The 13221-nt window shown below is 34.3% G+C and overlaps 1 protein-coding gene across 5 annotated transcripts in view; it reads left to right on the top strand.

Annotated features, from left to right (window-relative positions):
* Window positions 1–13221, top strand: part of LOC128211633 (prolyl endopeptidase FAP-like) — a 169606-nt gene that overhangs the window by 86579 nt on the left and 69806 nt on the right. Inside the window, exon 1 of one of the 5 annotated variants that reach the window (XM_052916624.1) lies at window positions 8807–8962. The exons of the other annotated variants lie outside the window; for them this stretch is intronic. Coding sequence (XP_052772584.1) covers window positions 8939–8962 — 24 coding nt within the window. The 5' untranslated portion in view covers window positions 8807–8938. Of the gene's footprint in view, window positions 1–8806; window positions 8963–13221 lie in introns of those variants that run through there. 5 annotated transcript variants of the gene reach the window in all.

The following is a 13221-nucleotide window of genomic DNA, read 5'->3' as shown; positions in this document are numbered from 1 at the left end:
GACAGAAAAATATATATATATATTTTGTTTTAAGTATATACATTTAATATATTGTTTGTTTGTATGTATCGTAATGTTTACCCAGGTAATCATTTTAAAATGACGAATCGTTAATAAAAAAAGATTATATGAAATAAGGTTTTCTTTACTCCATCGATTCTTATACTATTTTTTAGCAATCTGGTTTTAGACATTTTCTGAAACAGCTAATTATCGGTAAAATAAAGCCTATACTATCTGTCCAGTTAATCAGCGTACATTTCGTCTGGGAAGGGCATATGGAACAATGACCAAGACTTCCCAGAAATGCTATAAAGTGCATTGGTATCTACAAAATTAGAGAGTTAAGCTTAGGAGGTGATCAGCTTAGATAGGCAAACATGAATTCCCTTGTCTGCGATATAGTCTTCGGTGGACTTTGTGCAATTGTATCCTGTTTCTAAAAAAATAGTTTTAAATTTAATGAAAATAGAGAAGAACGCTTATTACTGCTTATTATTTTAGTGCAAATATCCGTCCGTCCGTCCGTCTGCCTGTATGTATGTCTGTCTGTCTTTGGTAAAATGTAAATACCATGTTTCTTTTCATATTTGGATATAAAGAAAGTATGCTGTTACTGAGGCATGTGCGGTATTTATGTAAAGCGACCATATTTATATTTTAATATAACTGGGATGAAACTTGCATTGTCAAGCTTCAGACGTCTCAATGTGAGAATTCTATCCACGATATCGATTTCTGAAGACAAAATGAACATCTCGGCGTGTCCTTTCTCGTTGTCATATGTTTTTTAAATCTGAAATAAATGTCACTAAATCATGCCAATGGTTCTAGTAAACACTGTTTCAGGAAAGTGATAAAGGCTATTTTGGGACTAAAAGCGGACTTGTAGGCATGGTACATTATGTATTGTCTTGGACACTGTGGAAAGCATACAGAAACAGATATTGTTAAATTTATCATGACAAAGCACGAAATGTAACAAAATCAAATGAAATGAAAAAAATGTTTTTCGGAACTCAAAATCGTATGTATTTTACCGGTGTATTGTTTATATACACTACTGATTGCTGGAGTTGATAATATCTGAATCATAGGGAATAAAAGCTATTGTTATTAGATGTCATTAACTGATGTTCTTCTTGACTATTTGCCTCCATCGTCATACAGTATTCATATATAGATGATAAACACTTTTGCATGATACTCTGCTATACGAAACCATTGATCTCGTATTTGGATATAATTTCCCTGTGTGCTGTATCACGTTCAGTGTCTCGGAAACACGAGTTCACTTAAACTTTTAAACTGATTCTCGAGATATTTTATACATCTGTACAAATACCCTCTAGAGCAATAACAATGCATATAACACTTACAGGTTGTTCATTATGTTGGGTACGCAGGCCTGGAGTAGAGGAATCTGATCGTTCGTCCATCTACAGCGATTAATCATTAGGTTGCATTTCAATATGTTTATGGAACTCATGTATGTTTGTAGATATTCAATTCTTAATATGAACATGATTAAATATCAAATTGTGTGGGGGTTTTCTGACAATATTGTAAGAAAAATTCGATATTTAATTGGATTTGTATTGCTCAGTGAAAACGTCTAGGGGCTTGCATCTTCAATTGAAAGATATCAACAAGACGGATAAAAATATCCACTTTATTGGATAGGACTTAATTACTTGTCATCGTTAGTGCATTCTGCATTGCTGTATTTGTATTTGGGATCATGGTATGATAACAATTGCTCAAAGGAAGTTGCTTTGTAAAACAGAAATTTCCGAAAGCAATGTATTTGATTTTCGAACGCACATGTAAACTAACTGCAATTGCCTTCAGAGATATCTAGCTGTGACAATGACAAAGAAAGAAAACTCTATTGTAAGGATTGTATTGTCCTCGGCTTTCCCAGAAATAATCCAAATCTGTACTGCCGGTGTCTAATGTGAACATAATGATGGATTTTAGAGTTTTGACCGATTTTGGGACACACGGATCAGACGCGATCGCGATGGTGGACACGGTGTTATATTAGACCTATTCATCTGGTTTGGTTTTAACATAAACTGACAGCGTATTCATTGTAGACTGGCATAACGTAGTACAACTAAAGTTTTAGTAACATTATACTTATAGAATTATGTATGTTAAGGTTTGCACAAATACGTCTGTCATATAATTGATCCATTGGCAATAACGATTGCGAATCATATACTTTTGGTATTAAAATAAACGTCTTGCATTGTCAAGTGTGCTGGTTGGAAAAGTATGCATATATTGCCGAGTAAAATCGTTACTACAAAAATAAATGGCATTGTTGAATTATTGATGATGTAACAATTTAGCGGGAAGTTTTTGGCGCGTTCAATACGTTCACGCCATTTGTGAACCGTTCATCATCTCTTCCATCAGATCTGAATGCAAATACAATAACCGGTTGATCTAAGAGTTAAAAAGTGATGTTGTTTTTAGGACGGTAATATCTTAGGTTTTTAGGGGATACATTGAATTGCTTTCCTTGCCATTTCCTTGCCATTCTTCAGTAACATTTTCAAAAACAAGACTATTGAAATATTCTTTTAAACTGTATTATATTGTATATTATCAAATCAATGATTTTGACAATGGTGTATTTTACCCCTAAATAATTTGCACAAACCTGTAAATGGCTGGCGGGTGGACTAAAGCTTCAAGAACTTCCTCCAACAAAATTAATTTGATTTTTGATTTCAATTGATTGCTTATACAAAAAAAACTCTTATTTGTAATATCTCTTTGCAAAAGCTAAACAATGTCATCCCATCCGCGATTGTCTGGAAAGCCGTGGACTATAATAGATTCCATTGGGAATACACGGAGACACTAGAGCTAATTGTTTGTGACTATGTAGGAAGATTGAGCTGTTCTAGAGTGTGAAACAGAAATCGGAAAGAGTAAGTAGATCACTTACACAGTCTATAACATTTAAACTCAATGATTCACTATGCAATATCCAAAGATGGATGTTAAAAATATATACACCATATAATCACTTGTTATGAAAAATAAAACATAAAATATATTGAGCAGTTAAAACGGTGCAATTGGGGCCTGTAATGTTTCATGATTATGGAACAATAATTTATTGACCTAAAACTGCATGGGCAGAGTCCATGTGATGAACTGTCAAGATGTCTGGATTTGTCCGTTATCATGACAGAATAATGACAAAAGTATTCCTGGATATTATCTTCTGTATACTTTAAGTTACATAAGCTAAGACAGTGATGAGAAAACTTTAATAATATAGCATATGACATATTTTTCTATCTTTATCTATTCCATGTGTACTCGACCTTGACAAATCTGTTTAGTTAGATGCATTTTGGTCAATTTCAGGCTTCTTGGCTTGTTCTTGTAGTTTCTATTGTTACATCTATGATCCACGAAAGCAGACCTATCTCATTAAGAAGCATCAGATCTCTTTGAGTACTATCTCGGACAGGTTTTTGTACGCGATCGTGCTTATTATGATGTAATTTGCTTTGTTTATGTTAATATGACCTAATATTTAAGACCCTACTGCTTTTGTTGTATTTTTGTCCTGTTAACGCCTATTTGATGTGATCAGATTCAAGTTGAAATACATGTATGAAGCAATTATCCGCGCTAACATGAAATATAAGTGCACATGAAATGATCAATTTATATATATATAGAATTGACATTTTTATAACTATCAAATTGTAAGAGAAAATATATCAAATAGACACTACCCTGAAGAGAAATACATGTAAGTTGCGTACTTAACGTTAACTGCACACTTTTTAACAGTGCTGCACATACTGGTAAATTGCACTTTCAAAGATAATCACATTGTAAATTTCCCTCTGAATTATTTCCTCATTTAACTAGTTTTATGACTGTATTTATCGTATGTTTTTGCCGTCGTATTTCTTGTTGACGTCACTGTGTTTGTGTATTTAACTGATAATTTATGGTGAAACAACGAAAATGATATTATACAAGTACTTCATAAATAGTGTTTTCCAGTCGTGTGTAATGGCATTTGTTTAACGATAAGTGGATGTAACTAAGTTTTATGTGTAAATTTAAACATTCATTCGAAGTCATTTAGTTCTAATGGCAGGACTTAGTCGTAAGCGAAAGGTAAGAGAAAGCAATCCTTTACGGTATTCTGTGTTGGCTTAGGAACCTTTGTACGACTCGTATGAACTTTTTTCGATTTCAATGGGAGCTCAGTAAATTGATTCTTGTAAACTTATTAATGTATGTTGTTGTTGTTGTTGTTGTATTTTTTTGTTCCGAATTTCTTAACACGTCACTGGAAGTTGATATTCTCTTTACCAAATATGTTAATCACAATATCAGTGCAGTATAAATCGGAGAATAAACTCTGGTAATAAAGCAATCTAATTAGATTTCGATTAATCTAAGAGATAGCACGTGAGGTTGAAACCCTAGGCAAATTGGTGTCCTCTGTGTTGTGATATTGTTCTTGTTATTTGGTGTAAATGATGCTTTGGAAACAATTGGAATAACTTTCAGCCGGTGTTTTCGGGAGTTGACAGTGTATCACTTATCATTCGTACTGATCATGGAAAGTCTCGAATCAAACTGAAACTGATGTTTCATATATTGAATGTTGTTGGACCCCTTCCATAATGTAGTTATTAGCTTCTTTGATAAATGCAAGAAATAATTAAACCAAAGGCAATGAAGAGTCTCTGCTAATATTAATTTCATATCATATAAAAGTGGAGCATATCATGTCTGCCTCTTAGCGCCAGCATTTCCAAACGTAAGGTGTTGATTTATCTCTGCTAACATAAATATAATGTTGTTGTTTTTAATATCACAGATTTTGTAACTTTCTATTTGATATAACGTGTAGACAAATATGCTTCAATTTCGGGGAAGAGCTCTTGCAACCCAAACCAGCGTCTCCTAGTTAACCCTTAGAATCATCTTCCGATTGATTCTGCATAGAAGTGCTAGCATATAGATTTTTATAAATCTGTTCACGTTTTCTGACGTTGATATTTTAATCTTGTTGGAATGGAAATATGGTTGAGTCGGAAACAAAAATAACGTTTTATCAAGAACAATCGGTTTGACTTAGATGTAAACCGTGTTACCAGAAAATGATTACATACTGTGGTGATAGATTAATAGTCTGCTGACATATACGGGGCAAAAACTGGACTCTGTATCCTGGGTTAAAATAGTGCTATGAATCATCTTTCATGAACCAACTTCTTTCAATATGTTGTTCATGTTGCTGTTGGTGTTTTTGTTTTTGATGTATATTTGCTGTGAAATAGATTTTTTCAATTAAACATGTAGTGTCCATATTGCGTGTGCTGGTGCTCATATGTATTCCCAAAACATGTTTAAACCAATATGTTTGCTTTTCTTGGAATGAGTTATTGTTTCTTTTGATAAAATCGTAAATCTTATGCAAAATCAAACTTGGTTTTTGTTTAACATAACGCCATTTTCTGATCTAAATGGAAAATGTCTGTTATGTATTTTCATTTGCAATTTAAATCAACCTACTTTGGGAATTATTCGCATAATCTCTGTTTTCTATACATAGCAAATGAATTGTTGAAGAATGATAAATGGAAAGTTCCCTTGAAAAGAAAGATAGCTTCAGTATTTTATATTGTCGTTTTTGTTAGTAAGTATATTACTTGTTGCTGCTTTTGTTGTTGTTGTTGTCTTTGGCAAGACCTTTATATGTGTCCCCCTCTCACCAAACACGGAAAACTTGTTGTTAACCACACATCCATACCGAAGGCTTTATATGTGTCCCCCTCCTACCAAACAGGGTCCCAATTGAGCAAAATAATAACAACACATTATTGCCTTTGGGCCTTTTTTCCTCCCACAAGAGTGATTGTTTAAGCCTTTTACAATCATACAACACGAAATACTTTGATACTGAATGTACGCAATAGCCTGTATATAGGTGTCGGCCTTGATGTCGAGTCCACATTTTTACACTAGCCCTTACCAGTCTCGACAATAGCGGTTTATGTCACGTGGTACTGTGACATATTCGTTTCTCCTGTTGGGAAATGATGAAATAAAGAAGTTGTGAGACATGCACTGAATAGCATTGCTTTTTCTGGGAATAATACTTACCATGATCAATAAATTTGTTCAGACAATGTGTTAAAAAATCAAAGTATTTCTGTAAAATTTACCTTTTATAACAAGTGGTCTGTGACCTTGAAAGAATGTATTGGATGGGTATTCATCAGCAAACTGTTCGTGTTTCATATTGAGACAATAATAAAAAAACAATTAGAAAATATTTTCATAACCTGAGAAATAACTAATGAAGTGACTGAATGTGCCATATATCTAGGCAGCACCATTTTCCACAATTAAAACTAAAACAAAAGACCGTATTTATCGTGTGTTACCATTACACTTTTGCTCAGAGAGTGAGAATGTCGATGGCGCAATCGATTAACCATAAATTATTGCTAACTTTTTATAAGCGGAAAAGAATTACAAGTATGACAGTTTTATGTATTTTATTTAATTCATACTAAGTTTAAATGGTTAACAATTGTAAAGCATATCTGATAATATCATGTCATAGTTTAAATGTTTAAAATTTATGTTATGTTTAATGTTCGAAATAGTGTAACGCATTATAAACAGCATACAAGATCACTATTATTTGGCTTGAAGCTAAGTGGTGTAGCGATGTGTCTGCATTACAAAATGGACTGCGTTCTTACTCCCCTAACATACAACATTTGATCCTCTTTTCTTTACATAAAAATAACATGAAATAACTTACTTATTGTGCTTCCACCTGCTAGTCATCTCTCTGACTTTATAACAATATGAAGACCATAAATGTCGATCGGCTGAGAGTATGCCTTAAGGAAGGGGTTTGGTCTGCGATTCTCTAGAGGAAGTTAGCTTCTCCATATGATTTACTTCAAACAGGAAAACTGAGAGACGATTATTGACAAAAACTATATTTATTTTTTGTAATAACTGCGTACTTTGTATATATTGTTTGTTATATATCGTAATGATTACTTAGACAAACATTTTAAAATGTTGATACGTTAATAAACTAGTTTAAGATAATAGAAAAAAATGTACTTTTGTAGTTCATCGACTCAATTTATTATACTGTATTTTAACCTTTTGGTATAATATATTGATTGTGCAATAATGACATCTATTTTCTAAAACAGCTAATTATTGGTAAAATAAAACCTATACTACATGTCCAGTTATGTCTATGTAATGAGCGTACAATTCGTCTGGGGAGGGCACATGGAACATTGGCCAAGACTTCCCAGAAATGCTATATATTGCATTATCTGATATCTACAAAATGAGACGATGAATGACATAACAGTTAATAAGAAAGTTAATGGAGATCAGCTTAGACAGGCTATTTTTAGTGAAAATGTATATCCGTCCGTCCGTCCGCCAGTTTGTCTGTCTGGATGTATATCTGTCTGTTCGTCCGCCCCTATGTCTGTCTGGATGTTTGTCTGTCTGTCTGTTTGTCACACTTTTGTGTCTGATCTGTATCTCGAAAACCCCTGCAGGATATTCATGAAACTCGGGCAAAACGTTCTATAGTTCAAATCGACATTTTTTTTTATAATCAGCATGCTATTACTGGGGTAGATGCGGTATTTATGAGAAGCGACCATATTTGCATTTTAATAGAACTGGGATGTAATTTTCATTGTCAAGCTTTAGACGTCTCAACCTGTGTGTTTTATCCACGATATCGATATCTGAAGACAAAATTAACATCTCAGCGGCTCCTGTCACTTTGTCAACTGTTTGTAAATCCCAATTAACCAATGGTTTCGGAAAAGACTGTTTAAAGAGAGTGATAAAGTCTATTTTGGGAATAAAGAGCATGTCACACTATATATATTTTTATATATATTTATTGTCTTTGACAGTATGGTGCGCAATATTAGGTTGACATTGAGGGTAGTTTAAAAAATATGGTTAAATTTATCATGACAAAACATAAAATGTGAAATTACAATAAAAAGGAAACATTCATTTTTTGGAAATGTATGTACTTTCCCAGAGTATTGCTTATAAACACCACTGGTCGCTGGAGCTGCTAAAATCTGAATCCTAGGAAATAAAAGCTATTGTAATAAGATGTCATTAACTGATGTTTTTCTTGACGCTTTGCCTCCATTGACATATTGTTCACATATATTGATGAAAAACAAATGGTTATGATACTTTCCTATACGAAACCATTGATTCTCGTGTTTGGATATAAATTTCTTTTGTGCGCTACATGATAGTTCAGTGTTTCTGAGGCACGAGTTCATTGGAACATTTACAAAAAAAGTTTTTGCTGATTCTCGAGATTTTTTATACATCTGTACGGTAACCCTCTAGAGCAATTACAATGCATAAAACACTTAAAGGCTGTTTATAATGTTGGGTGCGCAGGCCTGGAGCATAGGAATTTGATTGTTCGTCCATCTACAGCCATGAATCATGCGGCTGCATTTCTGTATTTTATAAGGAACACTTGTTTGAAGTTTGTAAACGTTCGATTCATAATATCAACATGATTAAATGTCAAATTGTTTGGAAATAAACTTGTGTTTTTGCTGACAATATCGCAAGATGAGTTCGCAATTTAAATGAATTGGTATTGATCAGTGAAAACGGTTTGGGGGCTTGCAATCTGCAATGCACGATATCAACAGGACAGATAGAATACGCATTTAATTGAAAATGACTTAATAGGTAGCCATCGAATGTGAAATTTTATATGATTGTGTCGGTATGTGGGGATATTGTCTGACAACCCGTGTACAAAGGAAGTTGCATTATAAAATAGAGATAACGCCATGCGATTGATTTTCGTACTGCGATTGCCTTCAGAGCTGTGACAATGGCAAAGAAAGAAAACTCTGAGGTAAGAAAAGCATTGTTCTTTTCTTTCGCAAAAATAATCTTAAACAGTACTACTGGTATTAAATCTGAACTATGACCACGCCCGCTGTCCGCATTTTAAATCGTAAACTGATGTTCACGTGTGGGCCAAAAGAGCACAATAAATCAAAAAATCGTCTAATAACCAAAAGGTCAATTTAGCTTAATAATCGCAATTCCTTTCAACATTTACAGTTACAAATGTTTGATGTGCATCATTAAATAGGTTTTCTTATTTAAATTTCCATTTAAAAAAATCAGTCAGCAAAGATAGATTTAAAAATTTCATCCTCTTTGATTTGGCTATGACAATGTCTAACTGCATTTTATTTCATTACCTGTTTATAAAATACAAAACAATGGCACTGTTTCTATATATTTATCAAGCCAATTCAGGCCCATGAAAATGACCGCGTAAAATAAATAAAAACGACAACGACAATAAGCCTTAGACAATGTCAATGTGCAATAGCTGATGGGAAGCCATTTAGATAACATCCTAAAATGGCATCTTATTACTTTTTGGAAATGTCATACAGTGTCTTCAATCGTATTTAACTATCAGAAAAGAGAAAGTAAATGTTGGAAATATACCATCTAGCCTTTTGTTAATACCATTGGGAGTACCACAAGCGATTTGTACTAGGTCCACTGATGTATCTTATATGTAGCAATGATATTGTTCCTTGTAATGATAATTTGAATATTGATTCATTTGCAGATGATTCAACATTGCATGAATCATGTTGCAATAAAACTAGCAATAAAACTAGCATTGAATGTCAGCAACAAAGTTATCTTAACTTCGTTGTTGATTGATGCTAATCAATAGCATATCTTTTAAATCAAAATGTTTATCAAATGGTTATAGGAACGTTACACCAATCCTCCTTAAAAAAGAAAGCGATTGCAATGCAATGGCCTTATATTAGAACATCAACAATGTGCTGCCCTAGTACTTCAAAATACTGTTGGTATCCTTGTTACATGAAAGCCTTACTTGTTTTTGGAATTAATGCACACTGTTCATGTGGATCGTCTTCAAATCATGACCAATGGTTGATAACTCTGTGAACTACTTTTTTGAATGTTCAATTTCCTATTCCAGTATGAAAGTATGCAATGAATGTCTTGATCATATACGAAACGACCTTCAAACTCAAGAATAATTCGAATATTTAAATAATGCACTGCAGTGATTACGTTGCATATTTATGACATTTACAATGTGCATGCCAGACGATAGTATAATCGTTTGAATGTCGATGATGGTAAATTCCTCGTTTTCAGTATTTTTGTTCCTTTTTTGAGGCTTTTTGCATATATATTCATTTGAACACTAAATATAATTTGCATGAACAACATATACTGGAATTGTTAAAGGATTTTGCAAGTGGATTGAACAGCTGGTACGGGCAAATAAGGTGGCCTCCAACCAGTATAGATTTTATTTTTAATTCTAAATTTGATATCTTAAAAGTGCGAATGTTTGTAATTTTATTTAAATGCATGTTTTTGACAGCATAGAGCCACATTGTAAATATTACATCTTGTATAGTTGTATCTGTAAATATGCCATAACGTGCAACCTACCGTCTTGAACTAAAAATGTTAAAGAAACACTCTTACTACCGAAAAAGATTTTACATAATTAAAACAAGTGTTTAATTTACCATAAAGAATGAATAAATGTCGAAAACAATGATTCTTATGAAGGGTACGGAGCTAAATTTGAACGAAAGGTGAGAAAACACGGTATATCTACCTTATGACACGATAGAAGATTACAGTAAATATTTTAGCATTCGCCAATCATTTTTGCGCTTTTAGCTATTAAATACACGGTTGCAATCTTGTTATCAGTAATTAATATTTTCCATAAATGCATTATTTAGTAAGTAGTTAAAGGTTTATCACTAAAAATGGTGTCTGTTATACATATGTATGTATTGATTTTGAATAAGAGTGTAACTTTTATTATTATTATTATTGTTATTGTTATTATTATTATTATTATTATTATTATTATTATTATTACTATTATTATTGTTATTGTTATTGTTATTGTTTATTATTATTATTATTATTATTATTATTATTATTATTATTATTATTATTATTAGGGCAATTTTAACAAGGTAAATCAAACCAAAACCAATGGCCCTGTTGAATTATTGATGATGTAACAATGGTAGCGGGATATTCTCGACTCGTTCAATACGTTGCCACCATTTGTGAAACCTTCGTCACCTCATTGAGTGGCTCTGACAGCTAACATAATAATTGGCTGAGAAACGTTGTTTTCCCCAGGCCGTTTTTTTAGGAGAACGTTGAATTATAGTTCCTGTGGCGTGATGAAACGACCATACTTCAGTAACATTATCAACACATTGATATTCAATATAAGCTATACTGTCAAAGAAGTGGACAATGGTGTTTCTTACCGTTTGCATTCTTTAACATATATGTAAGTGGCTGATGGATTGACAATACCATAAAGAACTTCCTCCAACGTAATAACCTTGATGCGTCATCGAAATTGATGAATAATATAACAAATCTTCTTTTGGTAACATCTGTTTGCGAAAGCTAGACAAATATCACCCCATCCCTTATTAAATGAAAGCCGTGGACAAAAGATGGCTTTTTGAGATACTTGAGCTAATCGTTTTTTATTATGTAAGAATATTGAGCTGTTCGTGATGGCAAAACAGAAACCGCAAATAGTTAGTGGAGTGATAAAGATTCAAACCTTATCATAAATTAGCTGAAACATATAAATGTAACTAAAATATTCATCACGTGACATGCCGAGAAACATATTGGAGACAGTAATAAGATACAATGAGGCAATTTGGGCCGGCGAAGCAATGAATCATTGATCTTAAGCTGAGACTGTCTGTCATGGGTCCATGTTATGAACTGTACACGTTCTGCTAGTCTGTCATGGGTCCATGTTATGAACTGTACACGTTCTGCTAGTCTGTCATGGGTCCATGTTATGAACTGTACACGTTCTGCTAGTCTGTCATGGGTCCATGTTATGAACTGTACACGTTCTGCTAGTCTGTCATGGGTCCATGTTATGAACTGTACACGTTCTGCTAGTCTGTCATGGGTCCATGTTATGAACTGTACACGTTCTGCTAGTCTGTCATGGGTCCATGTTATGAACTGTACACGTTCTGCTAGTCTGTCATGGGTCCATGTTATGAACTATACACGTTCTGCTAGTCTGTCATGGGTCCATGTTATGAGCTGTACACGTTCTGCTAGTCTGTCATGGGTCCATGTTATGAGCTGTACACGTTCTGCTAGTCTGTCATGGGTCCATGTTATGAGCTGTACACGTTCTGCTAGTCTGTCATGGGTCCATGTTATGAACTGTACACGTTCTGCTAGTCTGTCATGGGTCCATGTTATGAACTGTACACGTTCTGCTAGTCTGTCATGGGTCCATGTTATGAACTGTACACGTTCTGCTAGTCTGTCATGGGTCCATGTTATGAACTGTACACGTTCTGCTAGTCTGTCATGGGTCCATGTTATGAACTGTACACGTTCTGCTAGTCTGTCATGGGTCCATGTTATGAACTGTACACGTTCTGCCAGTCTGTCATGGGTCCATGTTATGAACTGTACACGTTCTGCCAGTCTGTCATGGGTCCATGTTATGAACTGTACACGTTCTGCCAGTCTGTCATGGGTCCATGTTATGAACTGTACACGTTCTGCCAGTCTGTCATGGGTCCATGTTATGAACTGTACACGTTCTGCCAGTCTGTCATGGGTCCATGTTATGAACTGTACACGTTCTGCCAGTCTGTCATGGGTCCATGTTATGAACTGTACACGTTCTGCCAGTCTGTCATGGGTCCATGTTATGAACTGTACACGTTCTGCTAGTCTGTCATGGGTCCATGTTATGAACTGTACACGTTCTGCTAGTCTGTCATGGGTCCATGTTATGAACTGTACACGTTCTGCTAGTCTGTCATGGGTCCATGTTATGAACTGTACACGTTCTGCTAGTCTGTCATGGGTCCATGTTATGAACTGTACACGTTCTGCTAGTCTGTCATGGGTCCATGTTATGAACTGTACACGTTCTGCTAGTCTGTCATGGGTCCATGTTATGAACTGTACACGTTCTGCTAGTCTGTCATGGGTCCATGTTATGAACTGTACACGTTCTGCTAGTCTGTCATGGGTCCATGTTATGAACTGTACACGTTCTGCTAG

Source organism: Mya arenaria, chromosome 12 (assembly GCF_026914265.1).
Source record: "Mya arenaria isolate MELC-2E11 chromosome 12, ASM2691426v1".
NCBI lineage: Eukaryota > Metazoa > Mollusca > Bivalvia > Myida > Myidae > Mya > Mya arenaria.
The sequence above is the reverse complement of the archived record's forward strand: the minus strand, read 5'-3'. Positions and strand labels throughout refer to the sequence as shown.